The following is a 19,487-nucleotide window of genomic DNA, read 5'->3' on the forward strand; positions in this document are numbered from 1 at the left end:
TTATTTTATGCCGCTTACTTTTGTTGTAGAAGAGAAGTGGTTTGATCAGGTTTACTTCCGTGTTAATGAATCACTTACGATTGAGGAAATAATAAAAGTGGCTAGCTTCTGCTTCCCTAGCCCAAAAGACAGGGATAAAGTTTCTCCATGATTTATAGGCTACAAACCCAGAGGCACTGAAGCCTGCTCAACTCCAAGGAAGTGAGAAAGCACCGTTAACCACTTAAGTTCCCGCTGGGTTCAATGAAACTTGGAATAGCCCATTTTTGCTAGAGTTGTGTTCTCTCTGTGTATTGTGCTGTGTTTATTCCTTTAAACAAAAATGTCTTAAATGTCTCTGTGCCAGCTTTCGCTTTTCAGGTAAAAATGTGAAATATCAAATATATACACCACTCGAGGGTCTGGTTGGGACAGAGGAACGTATTTTGATAAAGATGGCTCCCAGGATGTGGGGGAAACCTGACTGTTCAGTGTGGTAAAGGGAAAGGACACCTTAATAAAGCGGATTAATCCTAACAACATCTATTCAGAAGTAAGTTCTAGGTTCCATGGCACATACCTCCCCGAGTATGTGTGCATAGGATTGTAACCTTAAAGGCACACCGATTCCCACAGGAGAGAGTTACCACAATATTTACTGGTGAAATAATGGGACTTAAAAATGCTCAGCTATGGCTGAGAGCCATGCAAGAGTTTGTTTTTGTTTTTTACTCTACGGAGAGTGAAATACTACTGCTTTTATAAGCTGAACAGTATTATTATGACACTTAAAATCACTCCTAGAATGCTGTGTATAGCCTCTTCGATAACACAAAAACCCCTTGCCTTAATTTACTTTATGTTTTGTGCAGTATTGCTTTGTTTGAAATGCAAGATGGTGGCAAGATTTAGGTGAACAGTGGTGGGAGCAAAGCCCAAAAGTGAGCGAAACTCTCGGCACTGGAATTTGGGGTTCTAGCTCCATCTCCCTAATCTGTTTGGACCCGAACCTTGCTGGAATCTTGGTCCAATCCAAAATCGAGCCTTTTCAGGCCTGCAGTGGGTTCACAGAAACTCTTCATCGCCATTCCCAACCTTACTGAAGGGATGGGCAAGGTGGGGAAATCACTGCAGTAGAGCAGTTTTCTTCAATCTTGAGTCTCCAGATGTTGTTGGACTACAACTCCCATCTTCCCTAACCATTGGCTAATGGCTGTGGCTGATGAGAACTGTTGTCCAATGATGAATGTTGTCCCTTCCAATTCTATGGTTTTATGACCTTACACTATCTGGGGACAGAAGGTTGAAGAACATTGCAATAGGGTATGTGGCAGAAGATGCACATGGCTACAGCAGCACCTAGGGGCACTGGAAAATGGGGCAAAATGATTTGGGGGGGCATATGTTGTTCTTGTAAGAGAAAAGCATGAAGACTGGTGTGGATAGATACTGCTTTTGACGTCTAAGTAACTGAAATGGTTGTTTATATGTCTTCTAAACTATAACACAAAAAATCTACCGCCTTCAATGAACAGTTGAGCTAAAATTTAGAAAGCTCTACGCTTGTAAAATGCCTCCCTAGAGCCGCGAGCTTCGTACAAACGAAGAAAACATCATTGTAGGATTGCGATGCGACATTTGTCTAAGACAAAATGCCACTTTGTAGCAAAATGTAATGCCCTAAACTTACTAAAACAGGCTTGCACACACTTCAAAACATTCTTCTCCCTGAAAAAGAAAAGTAACCCAATTGTTTCCCCTTCCAAATATTAAAAATCATGGGCAAAAGTAAAACAAAACTTGCGAGTTAAAATAATTATCAACTTGTTACTTATCAAATAAAAATACTCATGGTGGATTCTTATCTGATTCCATATATATATATATATATATATATATATATATATATATATATATGAAATTAATATAGACACACGTACACACACACACTCACATGCACAACATGGGCATCAAAAATTGGGTCTGCTAATTTTTTATACATTCATAAATAGTGGTTGAAATCTCTACTCATGGAGAAGCTCTTGGAGGCAGTTTGGGGATTTGAAAATCTCAGGAACTTCACTGTCCAGCTTACAGATGACCTTGTATATGGCCTTCTTCCAGGAAGGATCAACATCTTTGCCTGCGATAATGGCATTGAAAAACTCTCGTAATGTGATCTGAGCCACTTCCAGGAATCTCTCTGGAACCTGCTGATACAAGGAGACAATGGCATTAATAAAAGTTTTCAGTTTCAAGTCTCTGGGTCTTCAAAGGAAACTGAGCTAAGTTCTTGCTTTCAAAAGGGAGCTTACATAGCACCTGCATTTTCTAAATGCGGCAGGCCTCTATTCTCTTAGGCAAGGCTGTTATATATAGTACAATAGTAATAACTTTTAAAACATGTGTTAGCTAGCTTTGCAAAGTTGAACCACAGAATGTAGGTATTAAAATATGAACATCTGGGTTTAGTGGGTGCTGGATTTATAAGATATAATTAGCAGAGGAAGGCAATGGAAAGAGTAAAAAAAATAAAAAATACAAAGAGCAATAATACACAGCTATTGAAGATCTGCAGGGGCTTTTTTCCCAAATATTGATGTGTTTCTTCCTCTTTTCTCTGAGAATTTAGCATGTGCTGAAAAGAACATTGCCTCTTAATTCCAGCATACTCTATTAATATTTTTTCATTATTTGCCCTCTGGAACGCCCTCCCATCAGATGGCAGAGAGATAAATAATTATACGACCTTCCATAGACGTCTGAAGGCAGCCATGTATCGGGACTCTTTTAATGTGTGATGTTCTGTTGTGTTCTGTTGTGATTGTTTTTCTATATATTATTTGGAAGCTGCCCAGAATGGCTAGGGCAACATAGTCAGATGGGTACAAATAAATAAATATTGTTATTGTTATTCTGGTCCCAGCTAGTTCTGAAAGCCCAACAAAGAAGTAAGGGTATCTAGGAGCACCTAGTAAAGCCCCCTTCAATTGGCCTGGCTGAGAAGGTGCTTTGTTTGTTGTGCTCCCATAACATTTCCTTGCACTCAGACATTACAGCCCCCCTTCAACATGAGTGTTCAGATAAAAACACACCCTTATGCTTTGGGTGTGTGTCTGTGTTGTGACCATGGACCCAGGTTCTTTCTGACCCATTAGGTTTCTAAATGGCAACCCAGTCTATCTGGCAAATTGGAAATCATTGCACATGGACGGGCAGCTTCCAGCATCTTCTGCAACTGTGGGCTGGAGACAAGTGCCCTTGTCATGAAGGCAACTTCCTCTAAATCATCTCCTTTTCATTCATTTGTTTTGCAAGTTGAATCTATGCAGCCAAGCGGCTGTGGCGCTGTCGAGTTGCATGGAGCTTACTCCCCGCAGGAAACTCTTACGGTATTATTTATTGCAGATTCAAGCCCACTTCGTCATGCCCATCCCATGCGGGTGGCCGCTCACAATGCAACCCTTGTCAGCAGAGCTTCTGAAGACCTGGGACTGCACATGCCAGCAGTGGGAGTGACCAAAGGCACACAGCTCCCGCCCCCTGCCCCTCCTCTGATGATAGTCTGTGCAAAAGAGCTGAGGAAGGGGATTACAGTGGTACCTCGGGTTACATACGCTTCAGGTTACAGACACTTCAGGTTACAGACTCCGCTATCCCAAAATAGTACCTTGGGTTAAGAACTTTGCTTCAGGATGAGAACAGAAATCATGCTGCGGCGGCAGCAGGAGGCCCCATTAGCTAAAGTGGTGCTTCAGGTTAAGAACAGTTTCAGGTTAAGAACGGACCTCCGGAATGAATTAAGTACTTACCCCAAGGTACCACTGTACTGTCCCTCCCTGCTCAGCAGATGACACATCTGGGAGGGGACAACTTGCATCCTCATTAGGGTGCTTAAACCTCTCTGTGTCCACCCTAGATCAGCGTCTAATCTAGATTTATTTCCTTTAGTCAAAATTGGTGAGATCTTGCGTGGTTGGTGGGGGCATAAACAATTGCCAGGCCGGTGTGTCATCTGGTCGATGAGCCAGATGGATAGTTTGACCTGATTAAGCCAACTTTTTATGTTCAGCTCAAGCATTGTTCTATGCATTTTGGGGCATAACCCATTCAAACAACTTTCCTGAAGACATGGACCACTGACTATCTGTAATTTCAGATCCGGCTAATAAAACCCTCTCCTCTTAAAGGAGTTCATTCACCTTCTTCACACTTCATACAGAAGACCTTAAACGTCTCCTCCTGTAACAAAGCGCTGAAAGCTTTCTTGCCCGTTGTAGCAGATGACACAGCAGTGATCTAGGAGCCAGGTTTTGCCATGAGGCAGACATGTGATCAGCTGCTGCTGAAGTCAGTGGGAGTCGCTTGCATGCGCTAGAGGGTGGAATTTGGACCCAAACACTGAGTGTCATTTGCAAATGGCATATTGACTCATAATACTGAAGGCGTGATATGCAAAGAGAGACGGGGGGGGGGGCATTCAATATTCAGGATTGAAAAAAATGTCTGTCTTTTCTAGGGAAAAATAGTTCGACAACACACCACTGTGTTTGACTCTTTAGTCATATAAACACTAAATGCACTAACTATTTGGTGCTGGTGTTTGCAGGGGTCCATAATCAGAGGCTGTATAGTTCTAGGAATCCTTCCCTTGAAAACGACAGCTCTTGTTATTGTCCAAATCTGATTATGGAGGGCTGGGAGTTTGGGGAGGGTGGGAGGTATTTGCCAAATGTTATGGAAAGATAACAAATATTTGATAAATAAAGTCAAATATTTTTCTGTAGGTTTGGTTAAGTATTCAAAAACAACAGACATTTCCCCCTTCAGAGTTGTGCTACAGATTAGAAAAGAGAACTTAAGTGCCCTCATAAAAAAAGAAATGGAGTCAAGGGTGGCATAAAAAGGCAAGGGAACTTACTATGGCAGGGATGGAGAAGATGTGGTCTCCAAATGTGGATGAACTACAACTCCCATGACCCCTAACTACTGGCCATTCTGGCTGCGGCTGGTGGGAGTTGGAGTCGAACAAATGGAGGTCACAAATTCCCCATCCCAGTTCCAAGAAGCTGCCTTATACGGAGATGGACTGTTGGTCTATCTAGTTCAATGTTGTCTACACCAGTGATTTTCAACCTTGGGTCCTCAGATACTGATGGTCTACAACTCCCACAATCCCTAGCCAATCTAGTCAATGGTCATGGATGATGGGATGATGTTGTCTAACAACATCAGGGCAGGGACCTAGGGTTGAAGAACACTGGTGACACAAACTGGTAGTGGTTCTCTAGGTTTTCAGGCAGGGTTATTTTCTAACTGGAGATAACAGAGATCGAACTTGGCACCTTCTGCACACAAGGTATAGTAGATGCTCTAGCACTGAGCTGTGATGGTGCTTCCCCATATGCGGTATGAAACCGCCTTACACTAAGCCAGCCCATCAATGTCTAGTCTTGATTGGCAGGGATTGTGGTGTGGTGATGAGTCTTACAGCTCTTTGTTGCACCCAGTCCTTTGCCAGTAGCCTTCCACAACCTGTGCCCATCCTGAAGTTGCTAGACTGCAACTCTCATCAACCCACTGGCCATAAAGGCTTGGGCTGATGTGAATCGCAGTCTGAAGCATGTGGTAGCTTGGAGAAGGTCATGCTAGACAAGCAAATGAACAAGCAAACCAGTATCACAGAAGTGGGACATCATTCCAGAGCATATGTGGAACTCCTATTTAGTTTGTTTGTTGAATTTACATAGCGTCCAAACCTACAGGTCTCAGGGCATTTCAAAGGAAAACTCCTACAGAACAAATGTGTGTTAAAAAAAGAGAGAGAGAGCTCTAAAGGAAGAAAAGCTGAATGGATTCTTTGCAATAACTTTCACTGAACGTGTTGGAGGGGAACAATGGGAAAGAGAAGTGACAAAGGTTGCAGAGCCAAATAACACTTGCCCAAGTGTTCCTAAAGAACTTTGATATTTCAGTGCGCACACCCCCACGCATGCACACACACCATTTTTTGTAAGCAAATTTAAAATTCAGATTTTATTCATTAATCCATTCAAATGATGCCAGGAATAGTTTGCTAGAGGTTATTCAGAGGATGTGACAAACCAACAAATGTGATAGTGATTGGGTACAGGGCTACATAAAGTCTATAGTGGAAGGTGTTGTGGGTGGCAATGCTCACTTTAATTCCTAAAAGCCAAGTCACTAGTGCTTGCCAGGAGGGAGAAGGGGAGAGCTAAGGCAGTGGGGAGGTCAGCATGATGCAAACGCACTGACAGTAGGGCTGGATTGACTCTGCTGGAGGGTTTTCACTGTGCCAGCCTCCCTGCCGCCTTGCCCCTCTCCCTCCTGGTAAGCAGCAGCAGCTCAGCTGTCAGGAGGTCAGGTAAGCACCACCTCTCCCCTGCATGCTGGCCACTGCTGCTTACAGGAACTGCTAGAACAGTAGGAAACAGAGGGCAGGAATAAATGGATGCTATGTGAAGTGTAAACAGCAGGGCCCTTCAAGGGTCTGCGGACTCTCACTGTTAACTTGATGAGAGGTGAACAGTAAGGTAGCCAGGTTTGGAGATGACCCCAAATTATTCAATTATAGCAGATGATTAAGAGCTCCTACAGCTTCTCTATGAAACAGATGAAGAGCTTCAAGCTCCAGATGAAATTCAAAGTAACTCATACGACACGAAAGAATCAGATGCCCGATTTCATGACTGCTACGGGACTCCCAGCTTTAGATTCATCTATGCAGCTTGAGTTGCTTCATCTCTAAAAGAACAACACAGTGCTGTAAAAAGAACAGGTCTGGGGCCAAATGTGACCCTCCAATCTATCATTTGCCCGATAATAAATGTTGGAAATGTAAAGAGACCGAAGGTACATTCTTTCAACTTTGGTGGACGTGCCCAAAGATTAAGGCTTTCTGGGAAATGATCTATAATGAAATGAAAAAGGTATTTAAATATACCTTTCTGAAGAAACCAGAGGCCTTCCTCATGGGCATAGTTGGCCAATTGGTGCCAAAGAAGGACAGAATTTTTTTTATGTATGCAACAACAGCAGCAAGAATATTGATTGCAAAGTATTGGAAGACACAAGATTTACCCACACTGGAAGAATGGCAGATGAAGGTAATGGACTACATGGAACTGGCAGAAATGACTGGCAGAATTCGAGATCAGGGAGAAGAGGTGGTGGAAGAAGATTGGAAGAAATTTAAAGACTACTTGCAGAAATACTGTAAAATTATTGAATGTTAAAGGGATGTTGGATTGAAAATAAGCGGCATTGGTAAAAAGATTAATAAGAATATGTAAATATGGATTGATAATGGTGGAAAATACATATCTATAATAGGTTAAGACGTTGAGCAAGGACAAATGATAGAGGGTAAGGACTTGCTGAATTTAATATCTGAACTGGAATACAAAAAGGGAGGTGTGAGGAGGTCAGGAAACTAGTAAATGAAGTACAAGATATGAAAATATTGGTGTTTTTTCTTCTTTTTTTGTTAACTGTATTCTATTTTGCATTTTTTATGTGTTTTGTTTTTGTACCTTTGTAGTTCTTTTTTCTTTTATTAGGGTTATTCTTTGTTCTTATTTTTTTTAATGTTTAAACTTTGAAACTTTTTATTGTCTTTAAAACTTCAATAAATATTACTTTAAAATAAAAAAGTGGGAAAAACACACAAATGTGACCCTCCAAGCCTCATGAGATTCTCCCCAGCCACACACTCACTCTCCCTGGCCTTGCTTCAGATGTTCCCGGAGTACTTTTGCCTGGGTAGAAAGTGTCCTTGAACTCTGGTAACGCCTCCTGCTTGCCTGGATGGAAGACAGAGAGGTAGGTGTGTGTGTGTGTGTGTGTGTGTGTGTGTGTGTGTGTGTGTGTGTGTATAAAACTAACCTACTGTGCAAAGATAAATTTTACATTCATTGCTGCGGCCACTTTTGCCTTTCGCCCTGCCTGCCAGTGGAAGGGTGCCCCATAGGGAATATGGTCCTGGGGCTGAAAACTATTCCCCACTCCTGCTGTAAATAAAATCAGATAAAAAGCAGAAAGGACAACGTCAGAGTTGACTGAAAAATATGATGCATATATGGGAGATAGGGAGGTACCTTGGGACTTCAAATAGCTTGAGAAAATATCAAGCAGTAACAGCTTTTATAGGTAAATACACCAAATGCTGAGTTCCTTACAAATTCCCCTCCTTCATTCTGAGGAAACATATGCAAAACAAGTGGCTGCCTACCCTACGTTTCCAAAGGTTTACAACAGTCTCCAGCCATTCCAGACCTGGTCTATTTTTATTGTCCATCCAGCTTGCTTCTTCATGCCAGGGAGCCTTAGCTTATTCCTTTGTGTTGCATATTATCCTAATAGCCAGGGTTTAGCTTGAGCCAGGGCTCAGCAGAGCTAAGCTCTGCGACCTGTTTTCCATACCATGTGAATTAGATGGATTTTGCTATTTCTTTTTAACAAAAAAGAGCTTCTGGGCCTATGCAGAATGCCTTTCCCTCACCACTGACTAACCACAACCAGTAAGTCAAAATTTCCAGGTCAGGAGACGCAGCTCCCAGGCTTGTTTTGAGCCTGAGAGACTATCTTTTGAAATTAAGCACTCCTCCCACCTTAGTCGTAGCTGACCCCCCCATTCCCTATCACAAAGAGTACAATATTTTCTTAAGAGAACTGCACATTCTGAGGCAAAGCATCTAATTGTTTAAATGGATGGGTGGCTAGATAGATTTTTCTCTCTCCAAGTGGGCAATTAAGCAGTCAGCTGTGCTAATTGCGTATGTCTGGGGGTAGCTTTTGCCTGACCCTAAGTGATGATGACCTACTAAGTACGTCTTTACACCTAACTGATTGAACATCTCTCCAGCAGAAACATCTGCAGAAACAATGCCTCAGTGACAAATAAGACCCCCGTCCAGATTTCTTTTTATAGACTCAACAACAATCCCTAGTATGAACCCAGAACATTTTCCTAGCATCAGGTGGCTGCAGTCAATCAAGTAATAATACTTGACATTCGCCAGGAGGAAAGACAATGCTGAGAGGGGGAGCTAGGTGGTGGACTTCAGACTTAGACACGGTTGTCTCAGAAAAGAAGCCTCACATTGCTCCACGTAACCAGCAGATCCCAGGGACAAATGGCTATATATGTCTACAACATGGCAGAGAAACCAGCAGTGAAAGTACTGGTGAAAAACTACTGACTATTTAGGGAGTGTTGAATAAGCGAAAGATGGAGCATCCTGGCCAGTGTGCACTGGTAATGGTTATCTGTGAACCTATGAGCTGGTTCAGCAATTGCCTATCATCCAGTCTTACAAATCATCCAAGTCCCACTTAAGATGCACTATTTTCTCACGAGGAGGGAGGAGATGGGTTGCCTAGTAAAGGCCCTGCTTACTTGTTCGTTTATTACAGGAGCTGCATCTCATAAAATGAAGTGCTTTGAACCCTCTTAAGGGGAAATCTGTGGCCTTCTGCGTATCATTGGATGACGTCCCATCGTCCCTGACCATGGTTCATGCTGGCTGTTGAAGTCCAACCAAATCTGGAGGGCCACCAGTTCCTCATCCCAGCTCATGAGCATTATTTAAATGCTGAGTGTTTTTTTCCCCTCCGCCATCCAAAAAACCCCCCACATGGATGGTTTGGGTAGAAATGTCAACCAGCAATGGAAACACAATCCAGGAAGCCAGATTTGTATGCATAACTAGACTTCCATGTGCAGAATCAATGTAGAGGTACACCCTGACATGGGAGTTGGTACAGCATTGTGGGTAGGCAGCTGACATTTCTATTTACCCAGACCTTTGGACTGAGTGCAATTCTGGTATAGTGCTCTGCTGCTGCAAGATAGCACCATAGGATTTGATATGTTTTTTAAATTATAAATACTGATATTGCTGTTTTATTTTTCTATTGTTAGGCTGCCCTTTGCTTCTACAAGGAAGGGTGGGGTAGAAACACTCTCTCACTTCCTTAGACCACCTAATAGCCAACATGGAGATAACAGTGCTAATCAACATTACAGGGTTACAGGCAAGCTTACAACAAGTTAATGCAAGTGAAGTGCTTTGAACACACACGTGTTCTATAGAAATGCTTAATAATAATACTTGGAGTAGCCATATTCCATTGTACAGTCTGGATATACCGTTTGCTGTACAATGGGAACCTGCCATTTCCTATAAGGCTATTGGTTAGGCCTACTTGCTTGCATCTGCAGCTGGATAAAAAGCCCATCTGACTCTACCATTTTGATACGGAATACTAGGGCTCTCAGACTACGTGCCACACAGTCTACTCCACTGCTACAAGGCAGAGAAACTGGCTCTCTTAATCCCTACTTGTCAGTCATCTTATGGCATACCTCAAGGGGTGTGCATGGAGGCAATCAGAGAGCAAACCAATTGAAACGACACACAAATGAGTGAAAACACTTGCTAATAAAAGGGGGAGAGTAGGAATTTAGAAAGCTGCCTTCTGCTGGTCAGGCCAGTGGTTCATATTGCTTCATTTTGTCCACTCAATATTGCTTCATATTGTCCACTCTCCTAGGACTGCAGGGAGGAGTATCTCTCAGTCCAGAGGCTGAGGATTAATCCTGGGACCTTCTGCATATAAAGCAGATGTTCCACCAATGAGCTATGGAGCTTCTCTTTCCAACCTTACATGGAACCAAACAAACAGGAGTAAAGCGTTTCTTACTTTCTTATAAAAGGGACGAGGGTGGCGCTGTGGGTTAAACCACAGAGCCTAGGACTTTGCCGATCAGAAGGTCGGCAGTTCGAATACCCGCGACGGGGTGAGCTCCCGTTGCTCAGTCCCTGCTCCTGCCAACCTAGCAGTTCGAAAGCACGTCAAAGTGCAAGTAGATAAATAGGTACCACTCTGGTGGGAAGGTAAACGGTGTTTCCATGTGCTGCTCTGGTTTGCCAGAAGCGGCTTGGTCATGCTGGCCACATGACCCGGAAGCTGTACGCCGGCTTCCTCAGCCAGTAAAGCGAGATGAGTGCCGCAACCCCAGAGTCGGCCATGACTGGACCTAATGGTCAGGGGTCCCTTTACCTTTACCTTTACTTTCTTATAAAGTTATCAATTAGTCTTTAAGATATGAGAGTCTGTCCAAAATCTGACTTGCCACATCCTGTATAAAATTCATTGCACTATTTGAAACTGTCTTAGGTTGTCTCCCTGAACACTTTGCCAGAGGCTTCACAAGACCCGCTCATCACATTGTGTTAAGCATTCTGACCAAAAACAAAACAGTATCAGACATGTATATGATATTACACTTGTTTTTATATATTATATTGTGTGAGCTGCTTTGAATTTGCTTCACGAAGAGAAGCGGAATATAAGCTGCCAAATAAAAATGATAAAGAAACGTCAAAAATCATGAAAACGTGTAATTTTCATTTTTCCTAAAACTAGTTGCATGAATCAGCCTGAAGCTACCTTGTTCTTCTTTTCCTAACAAAATGTAACTTTTCGAGCCAATCTGTCTCTTAAACCTCACAGGGCTTTGGAGCCGCTGTAAGGAAAAGTTTTCAAATATGTGCTGAATGCCTTTTTTTCCAGAGGGAAAAAAGGGTTTCACTTCAACAATTTGATGTGCTCAGACACTTATCCAGTGGCTGCGCTGCTAAATTTATCGAACTGAAGTAGAATTTCCGTTTTAAGTCACCAGGTTTGGAACAAAGAGTGTAGACTGGCACAGAATTTCACTGACATCATACTCAACATGGGGAACCCACAATGAATCAAGCAGCAAAGGGTTACATTTCCCTGGTTTGCCAAAAAATAAACAGTGTCTCCTACTTGAAATTAGGGCACACAGGGTGAGAGTTTGGGGTGTGTGTGTGTGCTTATGATGTTCCACAGGCTGGCACTGAGCCTTCACTGCCGACAGTTGTTTTCTTGTTATTTCTTTATTTTTATTTTTTGCCTGTGCAGCAAAGACTTTCTCCCCCCCTCCTCCCCCTCTGCCCCCCTCCTTCTCCTCTTCCCAGTTGCTTTACCTTCAAGGATGATTTGTTTTATTAAACTGACTGTCCCCAGCCTCTGCAGTACATAATAAAAGCCTGACATAGCAGCCTGCCTGCCTTCTGTGTCCTGCAGATACTCATCATAAGTGTCAGGACATACCAAGGTTAGCGGTCACTGGAAGTGTGCTGGCTGGCTCAAGCCTTTGCCAAACATGCTTGGCAGCTGAATGAATGTCATAGAGAATAGAAGGGGAATTACAAAGGTTAGAGGGAAGACAGCCTCGCCTTCTCTCTCTCTCTTTTTCTTTCTTTCTTTCTTTCTTTCTTTCTTTCTTTCTTTCTTTCTTTCTTTCTTTCTTTCCTTCTTTCCTTCTTTCCTTCTTTCCTTCTTTCCTTCCTCCTCTCTCCTCTCCACCCGGCTCCCCACTTGTTTCCCCCTTCTGGAAACTGATTTTTCACACTCTCCTGAAAGAAACATCAGCTTGTACAGGGAATCATTACTCAGTCCCTTAAAACTTTTTCACTGTCAAACAAAGCTTTTCCTTTTTGTGAAAGGGGGCTGATGCTGTGCCTATTTTTAGGCACTCATGCCTTTATTGTCTTTTCACTGGTGCCCCAAGATGCTTGCAATTTTGTGATTTTATGGAGAATGAACTTGTTTCACGAAGTTAACATGCTTTATCACTTAAACGGTGGAGCTTGCCTCCTTAAGATTATTACCATGCTTCCCCCCACAATTTTTCTTTTAAACCCACATGTCACTCTTTTATGGACAAGTTGTGGTGTGCAGCCTCTGCTGAAAGGAACAGAAAGTGTGCCATTGTGCAGTGCCTGTGCATTCTGAGGACTGCTTGAGCAGGAGACCTTCCCACTGCACTTTCAAACTCACCACCACCACCACTAGCGCTGCCCTCTAGATTTAATTGTCATTAAACCCAGAAGAAAGGAAAAGTCAGGGTGATATGAAGATCGTCGTCATGTCAAAACTGATCTCCTGGGGAACTGCATTTTGTTTTTTTGACTATAAAAGGGCAATAAAATGCTGACTGTAAGAAGACAATGTCAAGGAGAAAAGGGTATTGGTATTTTGGATACTCTTGACTGCTCGCCTTGGAGAGAGAGTTATTCTTGTCACAAACCCTTTTGTCTGCATCTGCTGACTGCTTGCCTGTAGCCAGCAGCATACTTTAACTGTTTTGTCACCTCCTAACATCACACGCATCAGCTGTTGTGCTTTTGTTACGGGTATTGTCAAACTAATCCACTGTGGCTGTTCTAGTGTGCAGTAAATAAAACAGAAACTGCTTCTCAGACAATTCTGCATGAATATTTCAGATGGCTTTTACAACTCTGATTCACAAAATAAAAAAGCACACACAAACGCAAAACTAGACTTGGATGCCTTAAAGCTAATTGCATGTGGCCACTTCAATTGTTTTGGAGTAGATAATAAAGAGCTGCTCTTTTCCGTCCTTAACTTTTGAGTGCAGCTCTTTAGATTTAAAAAGATCTAGATAATGTGGTTTTTATGTATGCTGCTTAGAGGGCTGGCTTTCTTTAATTTAAGCGGTTTATTTGTTTATTTTCTAAAATAGGCAACATTTCACAGTCTAAGGCTACATAAATCTTCTCAAATGCAAGTCCCACCCAGGCTTCCTTCCCAGGTGAGAGGTACAGGATTGTAGCCTAACAGTCCAATCCTATATATGTTTATTTAGAAGCAAGTCCCTTTGGGGGGTCAATGTTTTCCTGTTGGAGTGGCTGAGTTTCACAGTATTAATTCGGAATGTGTGAGAGTGTTTTCGCAAATGAATTTATTTTAAAAATGGAAGAAATATAGTGCAATTAGATACAGCTGTATTTAGGGGAGTTGCACCTTCATTTTAAATGCATTTACTGGGAAGTGACCTCTGTTTGCATAGAAGCACATGTGTCTAGGTGCCATGTTGGGGCTGGAAAGGTTTAAGCCAGGTCCACAACTAGGGAAGCCATTTTCCTTAGTAACACACCCGGTCCTTTAGAAAGGTTTGTGTGAGGTATCAATGGGAGTCCTTGGAGAATCTTTTTCTAAAGGACAAAACCCAGACTATATCTCTATATATTTGCAAGGTCATTTAAGACACCCTGCAGAGATATGACCAGCACAATTTCATACACAGCCTCCACATACATGAATATGGTTGTCCTCACCATAAATAATAACAAATTAGACATTATTTTATTTTATTTTAGCCAGGCATCATGAGTTGCTGGTTTCCAGAAAGTGAAATTTGAATACTGGGAAACGGGCATTCCTTCAAATATAAATACTTAATTTTTAAGAATAATAATTTAACATGTATAAAGTATTTTTAAACTACCATGCCCCAGTAAATTTTAGCGAGAACCATGTAGGATAAGTTGGTATTATTAAACTCAAAATCTGCACATCAAGGGGTGACAGAGGTAAGTGTTGATGTTCTCAAAATAATTGAATAATAAAATAACCGAATATCTGCTGAGCACTTCCAAGTATCAAAAGTGCTTCCAAGGCACCATCTATTGTAATCTTGACACAACAACCCTGTGAGGTAAGTCTCTCGGGCTGCGGCTGAAAAGAGAGAGAAGCATACAGAAGGGCCTAGTGATTTTGGGCAGATCCACACCATACATTTAAAAGCACATGGCTTCCCCCAAATAACTCTGTGAAATGTGGTTTGTTGAGGGTGCTGGTAATTGTGAGGGGGGAACTACAGTTCCCAGGATTCCTTGGGGGGGGGGAAGCCATGTGTTTTAAATGTGTGTTGAATGTGCTGTGAATCTGCCCTTTATGACCAAGGCAGGATTCAAACTGGGAGCTTCCCTGTTTATAGCTCAGTGTCTTGGCTACTCTTCTCAACACAAGCCATTATACGCAGGCTCCTCTCCAGTGAGGGTTATTAAAACTGTTTTAGTACCGACCACCTTAGTGAAGTCACACTGGGGTGGTATGAAACGAAGAGAGAAGCCTGTGCGTTAGGGGGGGGGGGGAGGCACAGGAAAAGAGGCAAACAGCTGAAGTACTTTTTACCGAGCATTCATTCACCCTTGTGTGCACATGATTCTTCTAAACAAACTCTCCTATCCCTGCTGTTTGTTGAGCAAATATTGATCAAGGAGAGAGATCTATCTCCCGACAGCAGTGACACAAGCTGGGGACTTGCACTACAGACAGAGTGGACTTAAAACAGATAAACTTGGAAGCTTAAGCAACCCCGAGTGTTAGGTAAAGAGGCAGGAGGAGGGACCCCTTTTCTCCTTCCAAGCGTATTGTCAAGAAAAGGGGGAGATTTTTCTCTGCTCATAAACATCCTGGGGAGCTATGCCCTCGCTTACATGCAACTAGAAGCCTAACAGCCTGATTCAGAAACCCGCTAAATCAAGGTCTTCCGATTTAAGATGATTTAGGCCATGCATGGGATTAGGTGAGCTTAAAATCAAGTTTGCCAGTTTAATTGGTCTGCGGTTCAGCTTCAAAGTGTCTTGTCTTGTGCCCCCCTCCTTCTTACCGCTGAAGTGGTAATGGATTCCTATCCGAAGGGATGGGGGCTGTGAATGGTCTCTCCTGAATGCGTGTGCGCTTAGGCACTACAAAATCTGCACAGCAGAAATAACTGAATTGAAATCCCTGAACTTCAGTTATCAGATAATCTCTTCATTGCCCCGCTGAACCGCGTGGCTTTAAAGAAACAGTGTGACCACATAGCCCCACGTAAAAGGAATTCCCATTTATTGGCACTTCAAAAACTAAATGCAAGCAGTTATTTGCAATCGCGTTCCAGAGGAATCCCCTCAGAAGGACTGAAATCTTAAGGGATCCATCATTATGGGATGCATTCTGCGGCTACCACAAATCCAGCAAGGTTTTTTTTTAGTTTTTTTTTTAAAAAAAGTTTGCCGGAAGAATCCTGCATGGTGGTCCCTTTCAAGCAGCAAGATGAGATGAACATGCCACCTTGTGCAAAACTCCATTGCACAGTGGAGAAATAGGCTCTTAGAACCCATCTCATAGGCCTGAGCTGAAGCCATTTTCATTCCTGCCCCGATTTGGACAATTCAAATATAGTTCCCCCTTTAGAAATAGTCATTTACTTTTCAGCAGTCGCACTCGTTGCGCTCATTGTTCTATCCTTTCTCATGACCTAACATCGTTTCTTAAGAGGAGCCTGCAGGATCAGGCCAATGGCCCATCTAGTCCAGTATCCTGTTCTCACAGTGGCCAACCGGATGCCCGGGGGAAACCCTTAAGTAAAAGCTGAGCATAAAAGCACTCTTTCCTCCTGCCATCTCCATCAGGTGGTATCCAGAAGCGTTTCTGCTTCTGACTATGGAGGTAGAACATAGCTATCATGACTCATAGCCACTGGTAGCCTTATCCTCCATGAATTTGTCTAATCTTTTTTGAAAGCCATCCATGTTGGTGGCCATCAACGCTTCCTGTTGGAATAAGTCCATATGTGTGAAGAAGTGCTTTCTTCCTTGCTGCACATCTTCTTATTTGCACAGACCTAATGCTTCCATTTTTCCAAAGTGCAGAGAAGATAACTTCATTATCGGCTCAAAGCATCCCACTTGCTGTACAAGATTTGTCACTGGCAAAGATGGAAAGAATAGAGGAAGAGCCTCAGTTGAAGGGCTATAGCCAATAGCAGAAGGCCCCAGGTTCCATGTCTGGCATTTCCAGCTAAAATGATCCAGTAGCAGCCCACAGAATGTATTTCAATTATTTCAGAGATCCAGCATGCTGTACAGTCGTACCTCAGATTACATACGCTTCAGGTTACATACACTTCAGGTTACAGACTCTGCTAACCCAGAAATAGTGCTTCAGGTTAAGAACTTTGCTTCAGGTTGAGAATAGAAATCGTGCTCCGGTGGCGCGGCAGCAGCAGGAGGCCCCATTAGCTAAAGTGGTACTTCAGGTTAAGAACAGTTTCAGGTTAAGAATGGACCCCCGGAACGAATTAAGTACTTAACCCGAGGTACCACTGTAGTGGATTTGGTCTAAGGAGACCTAGGTTCAAATCCCTACACATGAGGCTGCATGACCAAGTGGCCATTTCTTAGCCAAGTCTGCTTCACAAAGCTGTTGTGAAGATACAGTAGGAGAAACCCCACAAGAGCTTCCCGAGATCCTTGGAGACAGAGCGTGATGCAAACTAAAAATAGTTTAGTTGCTCCCTCACCCCAAACTCCTTTAGCTCAGTTGTTCCAAACTGAGCAGACGTTCAAAACTTAAGTGTCAAATGTAAAATTGACTCTTAAAATAAAACCCAGTTCTCTGCCTCAGCAGCATATAGAATGGAGGCAGGCAACCTGCAGCCCAAGGATGCAGCCTTCAGTCTAATATCGTGCAGGTGGCAAGTATGGGAAAATGGAGAATGGGGTGGCAGAGAGAGAGAGAGAGACAAAGGGTGGCCTATTCAGTTTCAGCTCTCCCTACACCCACCTCCCACTGACTCTGACTCCCTCTGGCTCCCAGCATATGGTCCTAGGCAGGTTGCTCCTCAATGAATGCAGCCCTCATGATGGACGGCCATCTGAGAAATCTTTTAAAGAATTTCTCTGTTTTCCCCATATTATCACAGAGTTGGAAAGGAATCAGTGGATTACCTTGTCTAACCCTCTGCCCTGAGGCAGAACATACTTTACTTAAAAAGAAACCTGCACAGATGCATGTCAAGCCTTATTGTGACAACCTTCTGGAAAGGAAATTCTACCCCCTTTCTAGATGATTTGTTCCTCTGCTAAACCAAGCTGAACTGTTAAGAGCTTGTAAGCCCTGTTGGTTTCAGCGAGACAGTGAAATACATGCTCTTCCTAATACTTAGCCTACATCTCGTTTTCTTCTCATCTGAATCAATTGCTTTGTTCTATACTTTAAAAAACCAACCCCCTAAACCAATCAACATTTTAAATTAGTCTCCCTAAATAACCTGCTGTGATCATTTCAGTTGTATCTTTGTATACTTTTAACCAGAAATAAACTATCTTTTTTTGAGGTAGAGCATCCAGGGATGTTCGCAAGGCCTGCATCAAAGGACCAGTTGATTTCATTAGCAACATCAAGTTCAAGTGCCTTCCCTGTATAGCAGGGATGGGGATCCCATGGCCTTCTGGATGTTGCTGGATTACAACTCGCATCATCCCTGACTGGAGCTGATGGGAGGTGGAGTTCAACAACATCAGGAGAGCCAGAGGTTTCTCCTTGCAGCTGGACAAAATAATTTCAAACCACAAACATTGACATTGGCAGAATGTAAATATTCCTCTGTATTTGAAAATAACAAAACAAAATCCCTTAAAATCCAAAACATATCAGGGAGAAGGGTTCAGTTTAGCACTGTTCATGGCATGTAAAAAGATTTCTGTCATGGAAATTCAACCGTTCACTATCACAGTCTAGAAAAGGATTTGTCCATTGTGCTGATAATATAAACTGTTCACCTAGAAGTCCAACTGATTGAATAGGTCTTGCTATCACAATCTTTGGTACCTACACCTTGAACACCACAAAGTTTCATCATGAGATCAACACATTATGCAAGAGGAAGCAGAAATGTTAAATAGTTTGTTGTTTTGTGCACAACCCTCAAACATGCACGCCCGTCTCCCCTTCACATATAAGGTTCCTGGTTTGTTATCCAACTTGTGGACTTCTCAACTTGTGGGCTTCTGGAGGCTAGTTGGTTACCCACTGTTAGAAACAGAATGCTGGACTAAATGGGCCTTTCAGTTTATCTCACAGAAACTGTCTTAAGCTCTTATGGTTTGTGGAAACCACACTTTCCTGAGTTGGGATGAAACTGGGAACTGTGGTTTACAACAGATCAGGATTAGAGAATGATATCCATTCAATATTCAGAGTAACAAACAAATGAATTTAAGTCCGTTGATTTTTACTAACACCAGATATCACTGAGAAGCTTAAAATTTCATACTCTCACCTGCCAAAGAAAGTGTGCAAGCTCAAGGCTCATGTTGACAAACCATGATTTGTTTTAGCATTTTTAGAGCTGTGTTAGAAAATCTCTAGAAACAGCAAAACTAAGCAAAGTATACAACTGTGTAGCCTAATGCTGTGCTGCATTACAAATCTACCCAGGGTAAACACACTTGTAGGAAACAGCTATAGTTCAAGGCTAGCCTTTCTTTGAAAAAACAAACCCGGAATGTTTCATCAGTCTTAGCACAAGAACTAAGAGCAATAACACTCTGTCTCATATTTTACAAAGCTTCAAAAGAACAATGTCCCATTGAGTAAAATTCAGCAGCATTCTGTAAACATTAATTTAAGGAAATCAATAAGCTCTGTGAGCTAAAGGCATATTACAAGATAAACTGGCCCGAGAGCTAGTTGGTCAAACAGATTTTAGTTTTCTCGGCCAGATAAAGATGGTTTCAAAATGGGGCTAACGTGTCGCAACCAAGGTTTGAAAGCTATGTGGCCTTCAAACAGTCTGCTTGTTCCTACTACAAAGCTGG

At 42.5% G+C, this 19,487-nt stretch overlaps 1 protein-coding gene across 1 annotated transcript in view; it reads right to left on the reverse strand.

Moving 5' to 3' along the window:
* Positions 1-357: 357 nt before the first annotated feature.
* PROX1 (prospero homeobox 1) overlaps positions 358-19,487 on the reverse strand; it is a 71,091-nt gene continuing 51,961 nt past the window's right edge. Inside the window, exon 6 of the mRNA XM_081186001.1 lies at positions 358-2,192. Coding sequence (XP_081042127.1) covers positions 2,004-2,192 — 189 coding nt within the window. The 3' untranslated portion in view covers positions 358-2,003. The remainder of the gene's footprint in view (positions 2,193-19,487) is intronic.

Source organism: Podarcis bocagei, assembly GCF_964188305.1.
Source record: "Podarcis bocagei genome assembly, chromosome: 3".
Taxonomy (NCBI): Eukaryota; Metazoa; Chordata; class Lepidosauria; order Squamata; family Lacertidae; genus Podarcis; species Podarcis bocagei.